Source organism: Macrosteles quadrilineatus, unplaced genomic scaffold, assembly GCF_028750875.1.
Source record: "Macrosteles quadrilineatus isolate MER2022 unplaced genomic scaffold, UCM_ALF_1.0 Scaffold_3__2_contigs__length_128488019, whole genome shotgun sequence".
Classification (NCBI taxonomy): domain Eukaryota; kingdom Metazoa; phylum Arthropoda; class Insecta; order Hemiptera; family Cicadellidae; genus Macrosteles; species Macrosteles quadrilineatus.
Window position 1 is genome coordinate 7,144,599 of NW_026542596.1, and position 19,725 is coordinate 7,164,323.

A 19,725-nucleotide genomic window follows, 5' to 3' on the forward strand; every position below is an offset into this window, starting at 1 on the left:
TAAAATGTAACATTTATTTTTGAAACTAAAGTTGATTGTTTTTGATGTTATTGACCAGTCAAGGACCATTGTCATAGTTGGTATCAGGATTTATTATCTGAAATAGTTTATAATGTTGTTACAGATATTTTACAGACAACATACAAATGAACAATGCGTATTCCATATGTTTAAGAACTACTATGAAAGTCCAGTATGTTAGGAAACCAAAATTTACAAATGGAATGTTTTTGGCGCCTCTTAGTCTTTGATCTTGAATTTTCATGTTATATCAATGTAAGAAAAACTTACCAACATACAAATAATTTCAAATGATCTACGTTATTTTGATAATGAATATGTGTGGTAGTTCTAACAATCAAAAGTGAAATTTGAATTTGAAGATGTTTTTGAATTTAGGAAGTGTTAATGAAGCTCGTTTTACTGTATTATTATTATTAATTTTCATGGAGATTTAGTAAATGATGTGTATTCATCTAGGTTGATCCTGTAAGTGTCTTTTAATGTTCACAAATACAAATCAATTTTCATTCAAAGTATTTTTACAGAAAGAGGAGTTCAAGAGTGTAGTATCGCTGAACCTCCTCAACTCTATCCAAAACGTGATTGTGTGTGGTGGTCTACTGATCGGGTCACTGTTGTGTGTGGACTTGGTAGTCAACGAGGGAACTCTCACAGTCGGAGACTACGTGTTGTTTGCTTCCTACATCATACAGCTCTACGTCCCTCTCAACTGGTTTGGCACCTACTATAGGTCAGTCATCACTTGTATACTTGATAGGTTAAGTCTGGTTAAGTGTACTGAAAAATAACATTATAACAAAACACAAGAAAATAAACCAATAACTTGCCTAGAGTGTTATCCACTTCACACTATTTTAATGATATTTCTACTTTCGTCGCTATAACACCATTATTAGGCAACTTAGTAATCACTGCCAAAGTTTCAAATGTGCTGAATCAACATTGTGTCTTTAAATTTTTAAGGACATAGTTTTAGGGAAATTTTGCTAGCGGTCTGAGATACAAATTTGTATTCTTTGATTCTCAGTAAAAAACCATCATAAAAATTGAAATAAGTTTAGTTTGTTAATAGGAAGTTTTACATCAACAGATTTTAAATTTAACTAAGTAAATTACTTGTTTTAAAGATATTGCATTGCTTATCGAAATAAAAGAAAAAAAGAAGAAAAAAACAGTTGTCTTTAGCTAAATTCTGTTCAGAAATAAATCAATTAGCATTATAGTCAATGTTAAAAGACTCCCTATGTTTAATCCTTGAGTGTATCAATCCAATGTATGTAAAAATGAAATAAAATGAAATGAAATGAAATCAACTTTATTCATACTTTGCAAACACAAAAAGCTTCTTTCAAGAGATTAACATATAAAGTGTTTTACTACTGTCTTAACACCAACATGAATTAATCATGATAAGGTTTCTCTCATACTTTTTTGATATATTCTGTCATATTTACTAAAGAACTAGTGTACCAGTTGTTGAATTTGAGCAATTGCTAAGTATTACAGGCGTTATTTTAAAACGAATAACAGTCATAATTTCTGATGACTTTAAAAGATTCGACTCAAAGATTATGGAAATACTCAAGGTGTACATAACAGATCGATATAATCAAAATGTTCTTATAAATATCTTATCGTTTTTCAAAAACTGATCTTTTTTTTAGTTTTTTCTACAAATAGCCTTATTCATAGCCGCATTAGGTTATTAGCAAACTTATTGACTGTTTGCAATAAAGATTTTATGTTCTTCTTCTCACTTTTAATTTCTGACAACAGCTGGAGTTTCATAACAATTTTTTTCCCATGTTAATCTTATGGAGGAATACAAAACTTTAAAGGGCCCCAGGGCCTCACTCTCTAATTATTTCCCTAAAAAGAAAGTTTTCTGCACAACTTCACGTTAAGCTCTTTCCAATGACACCAAAAACATGTCAATTGTTTCAGTAGTTTCGGAGGAGTAATTGTCACAAAAAACCTGCTTGCGTATTAAATAAGTACTAGTGAACCGGTACGGCTCAATGCCCCGCAAAAACATATGAATAAAAAAAAATCATCGTGTTATATATTGACTCGTCGAAAATTAAATACAGTAATAATAAAGCATTATAAGGGAAGCAATCCAGCCATTTTGTAGCTGTATGCGTATTATATTTAGTAAATTAATAAGTGTTCAAGTTCAAGTATGTTACAGGGTAAAGATTTTTAAAAACACATTTAACAAAACATTTGATCATATCAAACCAATAGGCAGTGAATGTAGCATATACCTAGCATATTTTGAGGGTCATAACAATGATGTTTGAAGAAAACACTTTTAAAAATAAACACTAAAAAACAATATTTTTTTCACAAAAGCACTTCCATAAATACTACGATTTTAGTCTTAAAGTTACCTTCAGTAATATTACCCTGGTCAGAATTTTCCGTAATGAATGTGCTGATCATACTATTAAAAGATATAGCCTTACTTAAAACAACATATACAGTATATAGTTGCTCATGACTGAAATTGGTCTGGCTAAGAACATTGCTGCTCTTTAATTAATGTGCTTGTGCTGCAAATGCCAAAGATAACAGAAATTAGCATCTTTCCATTTCAAAAGGTAACTTTGTTTCAGACGGGCAAAATTTTTATCCTCGAAATCAAAATATGTCCTTACTTATTTGTTCCATGTTAGGACTTTATATTCTACTTTACATTGTTGTTAACCATTCTGATCACATGAAGCCTTGTGCCATTAATGAGGCCCTTTTTGATGTATTAATATCAATAAAACCACTGCCTCCTTTTATTAGTATAATCTGTGTCTTGGCAAACCACTGACCTCTATATAAAAACTCAGTTGGATTTTCTAGATGGGTGCCTCTGCCTTCGACTGTTTTCGAGGACCCACTCTTTCCCTAGGCATACTGACAATTAACCCATTGGAGACTTATCACGAGACTGTCTCGTGATGGGTTATGGTGGCCCAAAAGCCCCATCACGAGACTATCTCGTGATGACGACTTGACTTTTTTTTTCGTCTACAGTAAATGAATATCACGTAAAATAATTTAAATTAGTGTTTCTAAAGGTAAATAAAGACTTTTACTTTCAGGAAAAAAATATATTACTGTCAAAAATACCCTACAAAGTTTTGTTTTTCCAAAAATAATTTGGGTCACATTTTGATTTTGTTACAGTATAACTTACTATATGAATATATTTATCTCGGTTGTTCTTTCCGAAACCGAAATGTTATCTTTGACACTCTTTGACAAATTCGCATCTGTTTTACAATATTGTAGTGTTGGTAGTCCTGTAAAACAGATGACTAGTAGTAGTTCTATTGTTTTGATGCGTTCGAGGTTGTACTACGTGTGTTACTACGTCATGTTTTGATACGTTACTACTGTTTACGAGTGAGTTACTACTGTTTACTAGTGATTGTATGTGTATTGTTAGTTTTTATTTCATCGTTTTCTAAATGGCGGACCTTCAAAAAGTACGTTTGACCGAGTATTTTCGAGTGAAATAGACAAACTCCTCCAGGAATGTGATTCGGAATTGGACTCTGAGAACGACAGTGATGATGATTTGTTTGACACTATTGGCCGGGCAGATATTCGGGATGAAATTGAACATGATCCAATGGAAATGGAGGAAGATATTGTAGGCCTAGATGAATTCAGGTATGAGATCGATTTTCCTATACCTAATCTGGACCAAGTGATAGGTTATGATCTAGACCTAACCTTAGACGACCAAAATGTAGAACAAATTCAACAAACTGAAGCCCCACAACCAATGGATGTCAGTGACAGGGATGAATTTGAAGAAGAGCAGGGTCAGGGTGATAGACCAAGGGGTACAGTAGGGACCCAGCCAAGCAGAGGAAGAGGTAGGGGATTAGTACAAGGTCGGGGAACACGACGAGGTCGGGGAACACGACGAGGTCGGGGTGGAGAAAGAGGACTTGGAACAAATGAACCACAGGTTGTGAGACAGAAAAAAAGAAAAAGAAAAAAGAGGGCAGATGCTTGGGTGTGGGCCGATGAAGACAACGCGGTAAAAGACATCCCGTATGCTGATGTGTCCGGACTAAATGCTGTGTCAGCTAGAAAACTCGGGGATAACCCTTCAGCTTTTCAGTGTCTCGAAGAATTCTTAGGAGACGAATTCTTTCTGATGGTCTGTCGTGAGACCAATGATTATGCTGAAAAACAGCTAACTAATATAAATAGGCAAAAACGTCATGATGACGATAAGTGGCAGGATCTCACAGTCCCTGAACTGAAGGCCTATTTTGCCCTCTATATTTTGATGGGCCAAGTTAGGAAGCCTACCATCAAGATGTACTGGACATCAAGAAAAATTCTTGAAACTCCGATCTATGCGGAAGTAATGAGTTACCAGCGATTCAAGCTCATATCAAGATTTTTACATTTTTCTGATGATGAGTTCACGGATCGAAGTGATAAGCTGAAGAAGCTAAGGCCAGTAATAACATACCTTCAGACAAAGTATATGCATACATATACTATGAAACAAGACTTGGCCATTGACGAAAGCCTTGTAAAACTTAGAGCTAGGCTTTCCTACATTCAATACAACCCCAAAAAAAGAGCTCGATTTGGGGTAAAGATATACAAGCTTTGTGAAAGCTCAAGTGGATATTGTGGGGATTTCAAAATATACACTGGAGATGATAAAACTCCAAATGTCCCAGCTAGCGAAGCCGTGGTGATGAATTTGGTGGAACCAGTTCTGGATTTAGGCCACAAACTGTTTGTTGACAATTGGTACAACTCCCCTGGACTTTGTCAACGCCTACTGACACGCAATACCCATTGTATAGGCACAGTTAATCTGGAGAGAGTCAATATGCCTGAGGATTTTGACTCTGTCCAACTGGAAATGGGAGAGGCAGTGAGGCGCAGTAAGGACGGAATACTGGCAGTCAAGTGGAAAGACAGGAAGGACGTCCATGTTCTGTCCACAATACATAGTGGGATTGAAATGTCAGTTGACAAGGAGATTGAGAGGAGGGGAGAAGTGAGACAGATCATGAAACCGAAATGTGTAATCGAGTATAACAAAGGAATGTTGGGGGTCGATGTACAGGACCAGATGTTGGCCAGTCACCCGATAATGAGACGAACTGTCAAATCTTACAAAAAGTTGTTTTTTTATATGATTGACATGACTATTTTTAATTCCTTTTGTATATGGAAAATGATCCATGGTAAGAAGGTACACTACAGAGATTACAGGATCGATTTAGTAGAGCAAATCCTTGAAAATGTTGTTTTACCAAATCGTGCAAGTCCAGGTCGTCCGTCAAAAGACAACCCAATGCGCCTGCAGAGCAAAGCATGGGGCCATTTCCCCATGTTAATCCCCCCCACAGAAAAAAAACAATTTCCCACAAGGAATTGTAAAGTTTGCTACAAGAAAAAACTCCGATCAGAAGTTAGGTGGTTATGCAAAAAATGCCAAGTGCCACTCCATCTCGAAGGATGTTTCGAGACCTACCACACTACGTCCAATTATTAGAAAGGACCTCGACAAACTTGTAAATAGTGTAAATATTATGTAGGGTAGGCTAAATTTTGCCTAAGTTTATAAAAAGGTTAGGAAAAGTTGTTTGTGAGTGAACATGAAATTTGTATATGAAATCCTGGATTTGTGTGCCTCTACCAACTTCAATCGAGTGCATTGGATAATTCATTTATGGTAAGATTCCATTTTTTTATCATTTTTTATTTTCACTAGTATTATTGTTTATAATTGTTATGCAGTCAAGTAATAAATTTAATCACAACAGAAAAATATTTTGATATGTTTTTATTTTTGGTTAGATAGTGAAAAATGACTTCATGTTCATATTTGTCGGGGTTAACAAAAAAAATTATAAAAAAAAAAGTATAAGAGATACACAAATATATTTTGTATTTCCACGTAAGGAAATTAATAGAGTATACATGTATGGCAGTTATAAAACTCTAGCACATAAAAATAAAATATTTTTTGATCCATGCTTTCAAAAAAATTTTTTTTTTTTTTTTTAATTTAACTTAGGATAAAAAAATATATTTTTTTTTATATGAAATAAAAACTTGTGTTATCTGAAAGGAAATTTATTTCTGAGTAAGATAACACAAATTGCATGTATGTAGGTCAAAAAACAGACTAGTTTTTAATTTTATACTGAAACCTTACAAATTCGCTACTTTTAATAGGGTTCTGATGGTCATGCTATGTCAAAGAATATTCAGTCTCCAATGGGTTAATTACCTAACTTGTAAAGTTCATGTAGTAATTCATTAATACTGTTAGTTTATAAAGAAAATTTGATAAAATGTACTTGGCTTGGTGCTTTCATAACAGCAAACTCAAAATACACCCACAAGTAAAAAAGAATGAAGTTATTGGTTAAAAAAAAAAACAAAAAAAAAACTATGTTTGTGTAAAAACATTATTCACATGAATTAGATGATTTGTTTGATTTCTCGATCAGCTGTTTCGTTTCTAATGAATTAATAATGTCAAAGATTTGTGATTTTAAATACATAAATTATTATAGTAAAGTTTTCTAAATATGGTAACTTATTCTCAACTAAATTTTACTATTCCCAGCATGAAAATAAAGTAGAGAGATCCATTATGAGTAAAGTTTAAGGCACACAATCCTTGATTGAAATGTAGTATACATTAACAGTCATAATACACAGCAATTATTATGTAGTAGAGGTCGTACGGAACGAGGTGAAGCTTGGAGGGGAATAGTGGTGTGGCGGGGGAAGTGTCGCTATGCGAGGCGACAATCGGCTCGTCTCCTACCCCCACCATGGATTTCCCCGCTTTAGACCGTTCCCGCCGAAAATCTCAGGCTTCACCTCGTTCCGCACGACCTCTAGACTTTGACTATTTTCAAGTAACAAACATATGTTTCTGTAAATAAAATTATCTCCCTTGTTATCCTTATGGAGAAATACGAAACTTTAAAGGGCCCCAGGGCCTCACGCTTTAATTATTTCCTTAAAAAGAAAGTTTCCTGCACAACTTCACGTTACGCTCTTTCCAATGACACCAAAAACATGTCAATTGGTTCAGTAGTTTCAGAGGAGTAATTGTCACAAAAAACCTGCTTGCGTATTAAATAAGTATATAAGATAGATAGATTAAAATCAACCTTAAACATTATTTTACAACCTCCAAGAATACTAAGGCTAGTTAAGTTAAAATTGTAAGCTAAATTAAACTGAAGTCTTTTTAAAAGATTATCCAGATTGATTTAGTTGTTTGCTGTTTCACTCACCACTATTTGGTCCTTGGTGTGATGTAGAGCTATCCAGAAGAATTTTGTAGACATGGAGAACATGTTTGATCTGCTTAATGAGGAGCCTGAGGTGATAGACGCTCCTGGGGCTCCTCCCATCGCCATCACTGGGGGACGTGTCGAGTTCCGCAACGTCGTCTTCTCCTACGTCCCTGAGAGGTGCGTCCTGCGGAACATCAACTTTGTCGTCCCACCTGGCAAAACAGTTGCTCTGGTAAGTTTGTTCTTCTATCGTTTCCTCACTAGTGTAGACCTTATGAAAATTTATTGATGAGAGTTCTGGAGTTTCTGGACCCAGATGACATTTATTGAAGTTATTCAGTAACAAGCCCAGGGGTTGAACTGTTCGTTCATGAAAAATACATAAAAATTTCCAATTGCGTGGATACAGTCTAAATTTTTGTCACAAATTATGTTAGTAAAAATTTTTATTTCTACAGGTTGGACCATCAGGTAGTGGCAAGAGTACAATTATAAGGCTGTTGTTCCGGTTCTACGACGTGGAGCAAGGCTCCATCTTCATTGACGGACAAAACGTGAAGACTGTAAGACAAGACTCTCTAAGACGAGCCATCGGAGTTGTACCACAGGACACTGTGCTGTTCAACAACACAATCAAGTGAGTCTTCTATTGGGTAGAATCAAGTCTCTGAGCTACAAGATTTATATCTAAGATTTCGATTGTCTAAAATAGTAAAATAGTTACAATCCTCTTCTGTTACAGTTATTGTTACCAGGTATGGATATGAATTTAATCTCCCTGTTATGTATCTTGCCATAACTATTATAATTATGCATTGGGAAATGGGAGCTTTGAAATGAGATGCTCAGTCATTGGAGGCTAACATGAAAGAGGCTTTATTCCGGTTCTCTATGCTAGGACAAGTAGTGTAGGCTATTCATGACATAGAGTACAATAACCTAAGACACAATACAAATGTGTATATATAACATTACTCTCTCCTAAAAAGAAAAACATTTTACTTTTATAGAACAAATAATTCCTCCCTCTAAAACAAAAATAATGACAAACTTTTAAATTTCATAAAAAGAACAATTTCACTTAAATTTAAACAAAACAGAGAATAAAAGTTGTCTTTAGAACTAACCTAGCCTAACTTTAAAAAGCCTCAACATTTTAAAAACATTTTACACTTTTTTTTGTTTTTGTGAACATTTTTTTTTTACAAATTAAAATATACATTTCTTACAACCCTTTAATTCAACAAACTAAGACATTGTACCTTAAACGGAAAGTAAATTAAAATAACAGTATAGGCCTAAACACAGAAACTTAAAGCTAACATAAAAATAAATAGGCCTAGTTAAAATGTCATCAAAAGAAATGAGATATCATTGCATTAAAAAATATAGGTTAGGTGATCATTTGGTTTACAAATCAAAAACTTTCTTAGGCACTCTTGTTCTCATGGGATATCGCCTTTTGGGAGTAGAACTCATAGGACTACTATCGCTGGAAATAGGATCATGGACTGCGGAAGTGGCAGATTGGTTAGGACTGACAGCACGATTGGACACAGGACTTTTTGGACTGGCGCAAACAGGATTGTTTGGTTTAGGCGAGGAAGGGCTTAGCATCAGACTTCGCCTATGAACAGGTCTACTCACATCTTCACTTGGAAACAAAGCCTCGGGCCTAACAGACTCGTTTGACCTTGAGGTCACAACATCATTTGACATTTGGTTTTTAAGTGGCAACATTTGATTGCAATGTCGTTTCCAGACTACATCAGAATTACATAACTTAACTAAATAAGAAACAGGACTAAGACACTTGACAATTTTTGCCTTTACCCAATTTGAGGACTGAGAAGTACGGTAGTCTTTTACCAACACAACTTGATTTTCAACAAACAAAATATTTCTACCTTTAACATTTTCAGAAAACCCTGATGAGTTTGTTTGAACAAATCTATCAGGTCGCAACAAATCAAACCTGGTCCTCAACTTCCTACCGAACATAAGTTCTGCTGGTGACTTACATGTTGAACAATGGGTTGAGTTTCTATAGTCAAACAAAAATCTTAAAATAGCCAAGTTAACATCATTACCTTGCTTTAAAGCAATCTTAACACTTTTCTTTACAGTTTGGACTGCACGTTCCGCTGCTCCATTTGTCGCAGGGTGGAACGGTGCTGTAAGACAATGATTAACTCCATTCAGTTTAAGAAAAGAGGCAAACTCGTGAGAAGTCCACGTAGGACCGTTATCTGTTACAGCAGAGTGCGGTAAACCGTAACGTGCAAAAATCTGTCTCAACTGATAGATGACAGAAACAGCAGTGATTGAGCGCATGGGAACGACTTCAATAAATTTGGAATAAGCGTCAATCACTATCAAATACATCTGATTATTAATAGGTCCAAAGAAATCCATGTGGATACGCTCCCATGGACCATGAGGAACGTTCCAGTTACACACCGTCATTTTTGGGGGGTCCTTTCTTTGATCTAAGCATAACTCGCACGAGTTTGCGATTTCTTCAATACACTCATCTAACTTAGGCCACCAAAAGGTTGACCTGGCAACAGACTTCATTTTAACCATTCCTAGATGAGTACAATGCAATTCACTTAACAAACTTTTTCTCAGACTCGTAGGTATTACCACACGGTAACCCCAAAGCACACAATTGTTTTCTACGTTCAACTCTGATCTTTTCAAAAAGAAAGGTCTTAAATCACTAGACATACCTGAATCATTTGGCCACCCATGAAGTGTATAATCCAACACTTTACTTAACACAGGATCCCTTGCTGTTTCCTTACTAACAACTTTAGAGGATATAGGAAAACAGGTAGTTTGTATAAACTTAAAAAAATCGAAATCATCAACAATTTCATCATCGTTAGAACACTTGACTGGCAACCTAGACAAAAAATCAGCATTACAATGTTTAGATGATTTTACATATTCAATATCAAAATCAAAAGCACTCAAAAAATGAGCCCATCTTTGCAGCCTATTTGCTGCCATCTGAGGGATGCCTTTCTTTTTACCAAAAATGGTCAATAGGGGCTGGTGATCAGTCAACAAAGTGAAATGACGTGAATAAAGATACTGATAAAACTTTTTCACGCCAAAGACGATTGCCAAAGACTCTTTCTGGATCTGGGAATAACCTATCTCACTCTTGGAAAGCACACGAGAAGCGTATGCTATCGGTCGCTCTGAACCGTCAGGAAAAACACTTGAGAGAACACACCCAAGACCATAGCTTGACGCATCACAAGCTAACCGCAAAGGCAAACTTGAATCATAATGTGCCAAACATGGGGCTTGGGTCAATAACCGCTTGGCTGACTCGAATGCATCATTGCACTCTCTTGACCAACACCATTTTACATCTTTTGACAAAAGCTTATACATTGGGTGCATAACACTAGCCAAATTACTCAAAAAGCGACCATAAAAATTGATCATTCCCAAAAAACTCTTTAATTCACTAACATTTGAAGGTGCAGGGGCATTTAAAACTGCTTCTAATTTCTTTGGATCAGTGTGAGTACCAAACTTATCAATGTGAAATCCTAAATAATCAATACTACTCTTAAAAAAATCACATTTTTCCCTCTTAACTGTAAAACCAGCTTCATTCAATCTCTTAAGAACATTTCTTACACATTTCAGGTGATCTTGTTTACAATTACCACCAAAAATCAAAATATCATCTTGAAAACTAACAACACAGTCTAACCCAGCTAGAGTTTGATCAATTACCTTTTGAAATATAGAAGGGCCACTAGTGATCCCATATGGAATGCGTGAATACACAAACAAACCTTTATTAGTTGAAATAGTGGTAAGCTTTTTTGACTCTTCGTCCAACATCAACTGGCAGTAGGCCATCTTTAAATCAATTTTACTATAAAAAGAACTACCAGACAACTTTGCTAATAGATTCTCCATTTTAGGCAGTGGGTACCGCTCAACAATTAGGTTAGGATTTAAAGTGACAGAAAAATCTCCACAGATTCTCACACTACCATCATTTTTGGGAATACAAACAATAGGAGTACCCCAGTCACTAAAATCAACTGGCTCTAAAATACCTTGATTGATTAAGTTATCAATTTCACTATTTACCCTCTCTTGGAGAGCAAAAGGCACAGGCCTCGGCTTACAATAAATAGGTACTGTACCTGGTTTTACCCTCAAACTGACAGTTTTTCTAGTAAAAGTTCCCAGATTTTGGGAAAATACCCTTGGAAACTCATTGTAAATCATACGTACATCATCATTATTTACAAAGTGATTCAAATTCAATGTCATTACATCAAGTTCCTTCAGCCAATTTCTACCGATTAACGGTGAACCACCATTATCAAACACATAGAGATCAAGGGTTTTACTTTTAGAATCATACATAACATTTACCTTAATGTAACCTAAAGGCGCAAGTTTTGACCCATCATAAGACTTTAAGTTTAAATCATTTTCAAAAAGTTTAGCATAAGAAAATAAGTCATTGTAGACACCTGTAGATATTGCTGAAATAGGGCTTCCAGTATCTATTTCCATATTTACCATCTTTGAATCAATTTCAACCTTGAGTGTGATTGGAGGTTCATGCTTCGAACTAGGACTAGGCCTAGGCTTAAAATTACTAACACTCTCAACATGATACAAACTCGTGTCGAATACACTATTATCTTCATGAAGTACACCTACCTCACTGGAGCTGTTTACGAGCACATCATTGCAATTGCCTTCATCATTAGAAGAATCATCATTGTTTAGGTTTTGATCAATTTTGTTATGCCTATAAGAAGTATCTTTACCTTTTTTAGGACACACAGCAAGCAAATGTCCTTTTTGCTTACAAAATCTACAAGAAAAGTTTAAATATCTACAATTACTCCTGTAATGATTTGTTCTACCACAGCAAGTACATTTCATATTACTACTTGAAAACTTTTGAAATTTACCACTAGCACTAGACCTGCAATGTTGTTTTGTGAAGAGGTTAGGGTTAGAGTTTTGACTTTGTGTCTGCTTAGTCTGCTTCTTGGTTACACTTCCACTCGTTCCCTGACTTGGTCTGCTAGTCCAACTGTTACCCGTTCCCTGTCCATATTTATTAAATTTACTGTAATTCATGCCTGTTGATTCCTGAACATGGACGATCTTTACATCTTGTTCAGCTGTTTCCCAAGACAAAGAAAATTGGACAGCACTTTTAAAAGTTAGGTCTTTTTCAATAAACAACCGTTTCTTCAAACTATCACTTAATAAACCTGAAACAAACTGGTCCTGCAAGGAAATGTCCCGATTTTCAAAATCACAATCAACTGCTGCTCGCTTTAAACATAGGACAAAATCAGAGATACTTTGAGAACTACCTTGAGTTATTTTATGAAACTTATAGCGTTCTGAGAGAATTGATGGTTTAGGATTTAAATGATTTTTCATTAAGGCAACAAGTTCAGGATACGATTTAGAATCTGGCTTATCAGGTTGACACATGTTTCTAAGCATATCATAGCACTTTTGTCCGATAAACATAAGCAAAAAATGTTTCTTCTTAGCATCAATATCATTAATTACAAAAAATTGCTCTAAACGTTCAATATAACTGTCCCAAGATGTTTCTTCTTCGTTAAAAGGTTCTATTGAGCCTAAGTACGGTGCCCTGAAGGTACTTACGGCGGCTTGCGTACCTGAAGATCCACCTCCATTACCTCCTTTTCCATCATTTCCCGTCATATCTCAATCACTTTACAAACAATTACTGCACTGTACATTATTTTAAAACATTAAAAGAATCCTCGTCGCCATTTCTGTTATGTATCTTGCCATAACTATTATAATTATGCATTGGGAAATGGGAGCTTTGAAATGAGATGCTCAGTCATTGGAGGCTAACATGAAAGAGGCTTTATTCCGGTTCTCTATGCTAGGACAAGTAGTGTAGGCTATTCATGACATAGAGTACAATAACCTAAGACACAATACAAATGTGTATATATAACACTCCCCACCTTTTATTATGCCTCGATAATTCCTCTCCCATTTCACTCCTCTTTCCTCCCCTCTCCCTCCCACCACTCTTCATCCATCCACCTTCGTTTAGGTCTTCCTCTCGGTTTAATTTTCTCTCTAACCATTCCCTTCATGTCCATAAGAGTTTTCTCTGGCATGTCCAAACTATGTCTGTCTTGCTTTTTCAAATTTTGATATTTGTTTGCTATTCACATTTTGATTTGGCCTAGAGTCTCTTAATTAATATTCTTGATTTGTTACAGGTACAACATCCAGTATGGTAGAGTCAATGCTCTTGATGCTGATGTGGTGGCTGCAGCTAAAAGTGCCGATATTCACAGCAGAATATTGTCTTTCCCTGAGGCTTACAATACTCAGGTAACCATAAGAGACAGTTTCATTTATTGAGCCATAGATAAAATTATGTTATCAATTATAAGAAACTTGTGATTGGTTCTTTTAACTAATAAGTGACAAGTGTAGTTTTACTATAATATTATGGTACAATACCTCGTCAAGTAATCCAATTGTTGATTGAGGTTAACAACCTACATGTTTTGCCGTGAATACGGCATCATCAGGGTTACAAAAACGAAGACATTGATGTCACTTGCACACAATAAATACACGAATACGAACATTTAATTACAGAAAGTTGACATATTACTTGATGAGGTATTGTACCATAATATTATAGTCATATAAAGTAATCCAGGGGCCATCAAGATGGAATTTAATAGTGTAGCTTTATTGATATTTAATGTCCCTTCACTATTAATTATCATTTAATTGATAAATTGACACAACAATTCTATTCGGAAACTACTAGCCAACCCCTAATTCTAGGATGTATAGTTACTTCTGATAAGTCTACTAACTCTTGTTTTATTGGCTAGAATCATTTAATGATACCCATATTTGTGTTTGGCTACTAGGTAGGAGAGAGGGGACTAAAGTTGAGTGGGGGAGAGAAGCAGAGAGTGGCCATCGCCAGGACCATACTGAAGGCACCTACCGTAGTGCTGCTTGATGAAGCTACCAGTGCACTCGACACACAGACTGAGCGCAATATACAAGCGGCGCTGCAGCAGGTATGGTATCTATTATATTAGTGATACAATCAAATGTTATGTAAACGGTTAAGGCCATTTCCCAAATAAAAATATAGGCATATTGAATATCAAAATGAAGCTTAGAGTGTGTAGATTTGCCGAAAAGTATTGATATGGGCAAACTCCCTAAGGGCTCTGCCCCACAGGCTGATTTCCAAAGGGCTACGCCTTGCATGTGTTGGAAGTTAACGCTATTCAAATAATTTAGTGAACAACAGCTAGCCAATTCAATTGGCAATATAGTTTGTTTGTTTACATTTTTATTTACTTATTTTATTATTTACATTTATGTTCTTAAAAGAGGTGTGGTGAATGGACAGTGAAGCTATTTCTAGCTGTTTGATACAAGTGAGTGTTAAAGGGGTTCGAAACACTCTGAATATGATATGAGATTAACAAACCATGTTTGTTGTTCGTTCCAAGAGGTTATCACCGATCTTTAACAGGTCGCCATTTCATTGAAAAGTATTAAAGACGTTGTGAAAGAGAGCGGCGAGTTCAGGTACAACCGTACCCACCTCGGCCAACTTAGGTCGTAAGGTATGAAGGTTCCACTGCTTTTAACAACCTTTCAGATGAGAATTCCTCGAACTTGGACCCTTTAAATGAAATATAAAGTCAAAGTTGATTAAATTAATTTAATGGTGGCTTCTGTATACCAAGTACACCCGTGAATTCGCGGGTAGAACCTCTTGTTATCAGTTAATTCTAATGTTATAAAAAAACCAGGGCTGTGCGAATCCAGAAATTTTGGTTCGAATCCGAATCCGAATCATAGCTGTACAGATTTCATCGAATCCGGATCGAATCCGAATATTTTAATTAATCCCGAGTCGAATCTGGGTCGAATCCGAATCTCAAATTTACAGCCATTATCGAACCTGGATCGAATCCGAATCTGAAATTTAAAGCTGTTATCGAATCCGAATATTTAAACCTGTTCAGAGTCGAATCCAAATCCGAGGAAAGTCAGCAGTACCAATTTTCAAATTTTTAGACCACATTTTCTGGGGCTGAAATAACTTAGGGAATTGCTTAAAAAAATTCTTGAAATGGGCCAAATAAAAAAGTTATAAAATTTAGGCCTACCTATTTGAAGTTTTGAAACTAAAAAATTGTGCATAAGTTAGGCATACCACCTAGGCCTAAGTTGCTCGCTAAAAGTGGTGGACTACCAATTTGTGTAGTCTAAAACATAGGCCCAGCCTATTATACACCTCGGTGTTAATCCTCCACACAAGCCTATGTCTGCATTACTATTACAAGTAACAACTAACACTGTGAGGTTAAGTTTACTGATAGCCAAGATAGGGTTCAAATGCGACCTACACTAATGTGCCTAAAGCCTAACACCAAGTTGGTCAGGTTCCTAACATGAACCAGTCAACAGCAAATCGGAGTGCACAAGTAGTTTTTTAGTGTCTAAAAAATTATATTGAAAATTATATTCAATCAGAATCTAGTAAATTTGAATATCGAATCCCAACTCGGATCTATTTCCAAGAAATTCGAATATCGAATCCGAACCCGGATCTCTTACCAGTAAATTCGAATATCGATTCCGAATCCGAATCCAGTTAGAAACAGTAGATTCGTTCTCGAATCCGAATCGAATCTCTAAAAAGATTCGGATTCGATTCGTTTTTCGAACTATTCGCACAGCCCTGAAAAAAACAAATCTTGATTGTAACCGTACAACTTTATTTTAAGAATCTTAAATTTAGCCAGAAAATGCTGTTTCCAATGTTTCAATACTTATTATTTCGTTATCTCTGTTCATTTATAGGTCTGCAAGAACAGGACAACTATAATTGTTGCTCATCGGTTGTCCACAGTCATACATGCTGATGAAATACTTGTGTTAAGAGAAGGGGAAATAGTTGAACGTGGAAGGTGAGTTTATTCACAGGGAACTAAAAAATTAAATTATTGTATGCTTTTCAATAGAGGAAGTTCTCTAGTGTAAAAAAGTTATCCTTGCCTGGGATACCTTTACTACATAAGTGGTTTTTTTCTACATAAGTGGCTTTTTTCTTGATAAGTGGACTTCCGTGGCAGATCCAGTGGCGGATCCAGAGGGTGGGCGAAGGGGGCGACCGCCCCCCCCCCCCTCGGGCATATATAATATATTTAATTATTTGTCACACTAACTTCGGACAAAGAAATGTTATAAAAATGCCATTTTGGAGACTTAGTGTACACAAATTTTTCGGGGTGGTGATGGGGGGGGGGGTACCTCTGAATCCCCCAGATCCCCGGTTGGCCCCCCCTTGTGACTGTTCTAGATCCGCCACTGAGTAGATCTTAAGATGAGCTCTGAACCATTGGGACGCAATACTATTAAATTAACATTTGGTTTTTTTTTTTGCGGAGAAAGTTCTTCAATACAGAAAAAGTTTTTGTCTGAAAGACTATTTTGTTTTTAAAATAGTAGGGGTGTGCGAAGCAGCATCATTTTTTTTATTCAAATTAACGATTCGATACAAAAGGTTTTCAATTCGAATCGATGCAACTCGATTCGAAGCAATACGGCATTTTTCTATTCATACTTGAAAATCGAGTGAGGTAACAATAGGCTAACTAAGCACCTATTTTATAATATTGATTTTACAAATAAAGATATGTTTTGGTGTAAACAAATAAAAACATTTGCAAGATTTATACTGAAACTTTCAATTGGTTCACATTAATAAAATGAGAGGATAGAATCAGACCTACAAACTACAAGGAATACATAGCAGACCTACAAAAATACCAAATGTATCAGTCTAAAACATCAATATTACTCGTTAAGTATCAAGTAACAATCTTTCAGACCTGTGTTATTTTTAGAATGATTTTGGAGTGACTTGTTTTGGCTATTACAGTAGTGAAACATGTCTCACACTGTTTACAATTAACAAAACTTCTCATCATTTGTAATGTCAAAACAAAAAATTATAAAACAATTAAAGCAATATTTACAAGCAAAGAATTATTAAATAAGAACGCCTTCACAAAGGTAAACCTATGAAACAAAGTCCTCGTTGGCTAATGGCTAACATCTGTTTTGACACCTAGAAGCTTGATATTAGAGCCCCATTGTTTCTAATAAATCCAAAACCATGATTCATTTTTAATTGTAATGTTTTTAAATAACCATTCAGTGGTCTTATTTGTATATTTAATATACATCATATGGCGTTTATATATCAACATTTTGATTCAAACTTCTTCAGTTTGCACTCACATTTTTATATCAAAGTGGTAATTTTATTTTTAACGTTGACATAAATGATTTTTTATACCTGTAGACACGAAGACCTGGTTGCGGCCGGAGGAGTTTACGCCAACATGTGGCAGCAACAATTGGAGAACAATGAAGCCAACGATGGCGACCAGGACCCTAGTCAGACACCTGCAGACGATGAAACTGCCAGATAACAAAAAATGTGTTTTAGCTGTATATAGGTATACTTTGTTTTAGTTTTAATAAAATGAACAAATCACTCTAATTTGTACCTCATTACCCTCTCATCTTACTAAATGGCAAACATGTTCAACAACTGTAAATGTAAAAACATGATTAAAAATATAAATAATCTAGGTGCAACTTCAACTACCTAGGTACCAAAATGCTCACGCGATAAACATAAAAATATCCAAATCTTAGAGATTTTTTTTTGGAAATGTCTTGTTGTGGCATAAAGAATTTGTTCTGGATAATGTAAGAAAATATATTGTGCAAATAAAACAAGAATTCTTTGGAAAACTGATACAACCACACATTCATTAGTCATGAAAAATAATTTAAAATAAACGGTTTCAGCAATCTGACACATACTTTCTCCCATTAGCTTCTAAACAACCTTTATCACGGGTAAGTGATGAGAGTAACTATGATTTGTAATAGGTAAAATCGTAAAAGTTGCCATTCAAGCATTGACTATTGATAACATACAATAAACATTTTATACTTATATGCCAACCCCGTACCAAGAACGGGTACTCTGCTAGTATAATAATAAAACTAGAATATATTTGTAATTTCAATCAGGCTGCTAAACAAACTATTAATATTGACAATGATAAAACTAAGCAGTGATTAACTATTTTTGGTTTGATTTTTGCCGCTTCGATTTCCCCTTTGTATATAGTATTAAGAATTTACCTTATTAATTGTTTTTCTCTTAAATGCAATTAAAATTGTTTACAAAATATGTTAGGCCTAGACTTGATTTTGATCATCTTCGGAAAGTAAATAAAAGAAAAACAGTGAACCAATAAATTGAAACCTTTCCAACTAAATTCCCACTGGGAAAAGGGAATCAGTATTTCCTGGAAACATACTTTATTGCATTTACCTCCAAAGTTTCTCATCTAAGTTGGAGGATTTTATCTAACACAAGTTACCAGTTTTAAGACGTAGTTGGAATAATTTCCTAGCTAATCATTCGGCCTGTATTCATAAATATACTGATTATTTATCATCTTACTAATATTATAATTAATAAATGTAATTTATTTATTGCGATAGTAGTACCCTAAGATCTGATCACGCAATGATTCTATATTCTTTCTGGTTTTCTTTGGCTTCTTTCTTCTACTATGTATATATTTTTTTATCCAAAAACTATAAATATCATTCAAACAAATAAAATAATACCCCCACTGCAGCAAACAGGCTGACCAAGTGAACTGACATTTGCCTGATTGGATTTTCACTATTTTCTTAAACATGTCAGATTGATTCCCCATTTTAATAACATTACTTATAACGAGAACTTAGGTTTGCTACTACAGGGAGGGTAGTAAAATTTTAATAGCTTAGTATTAATAAATACATTTGTCAAGTTGGGTCAAAATATATCCATAAACAAGCAGAAAACAACAATTTACCTATTGAAGGAATTTTACAACACCATCCGTTGTACCTACAAAGGAATTTTACAAAATTATAATTTTTTGAGTTTACTCCGTAACCAATTGCCGTACAAAAACACTTCAAACTACAAAATAAATTTTTAAGTTCTACAAAATGGTTTTGAGAGAAATTGGGAAATTCTATGTTTTGAGGGTAAAAAAGTTAGAAAAACCAAATGTTAACCCATAAAACTAATTTATGTAAAACCAAAAACCTTGTTCCAATGGTTTGATCCTGCTGGTTCACAAACTGGTCCCGGGTCTAGATCTTACCATTAGACCTACGGTAATAGCTTATTCCCTATGTGGGAAATCTGTTAAAATTCAACCTTTTCATCTTTAGCTGCATATTTTTATAATTT

At 35.1% G+C, this 19,725-nt stretch overlaps 1 protein-coding gene across 2 annotated transcripts in view; it reads left to right on the forward strand.

Moving 5' to 3' along the window:
* Positions 1 to 17,955, forward strand: part of LOC128988439 (ATP-binding cassette sub-family B member 6-like) — a 45,187-nt gene extending 27,232 nt beyond the window's left edge. For both annotated transcript variants that reach the window (XM_054409717.1, XM_054409716.1), the window contains exons 10-16: positions 549 to 754; positions 7,353 to 7,560; positions 7,787 to 7,965; positions 13,613 to 13,727; positions 14,285 to 14,440; positions 16,248 to 16,354; positions 17,755 to 17,955. In XM_054409717.1, coding sequence (XP_054265692.1) covers positions 549 to 754; positions 7,353 to 7,560; positions 7,787 to 7,965; positions 13,613 to 13,727; positions 14,285 to 14,440; positions 16,248 to 16,354; positions 17,755 to 17,884 — 1,101 coding nt within the window. In that variant the 3' untranslated portion in view covers positions 17,885 to 17,955. The remainder of the gene's footprint in view (positions 1 to 548; positions 755 to 7,352; positions 7,561 to 7,786; positions 7,966 to 13,612; positions 13,728 to 14,284; positions 14,441 to 16,247; positions 16,355 to 17,754) is intronic.
* Positions 17,956 to 19,725: the final 1,770 nt, after the last annotated feature.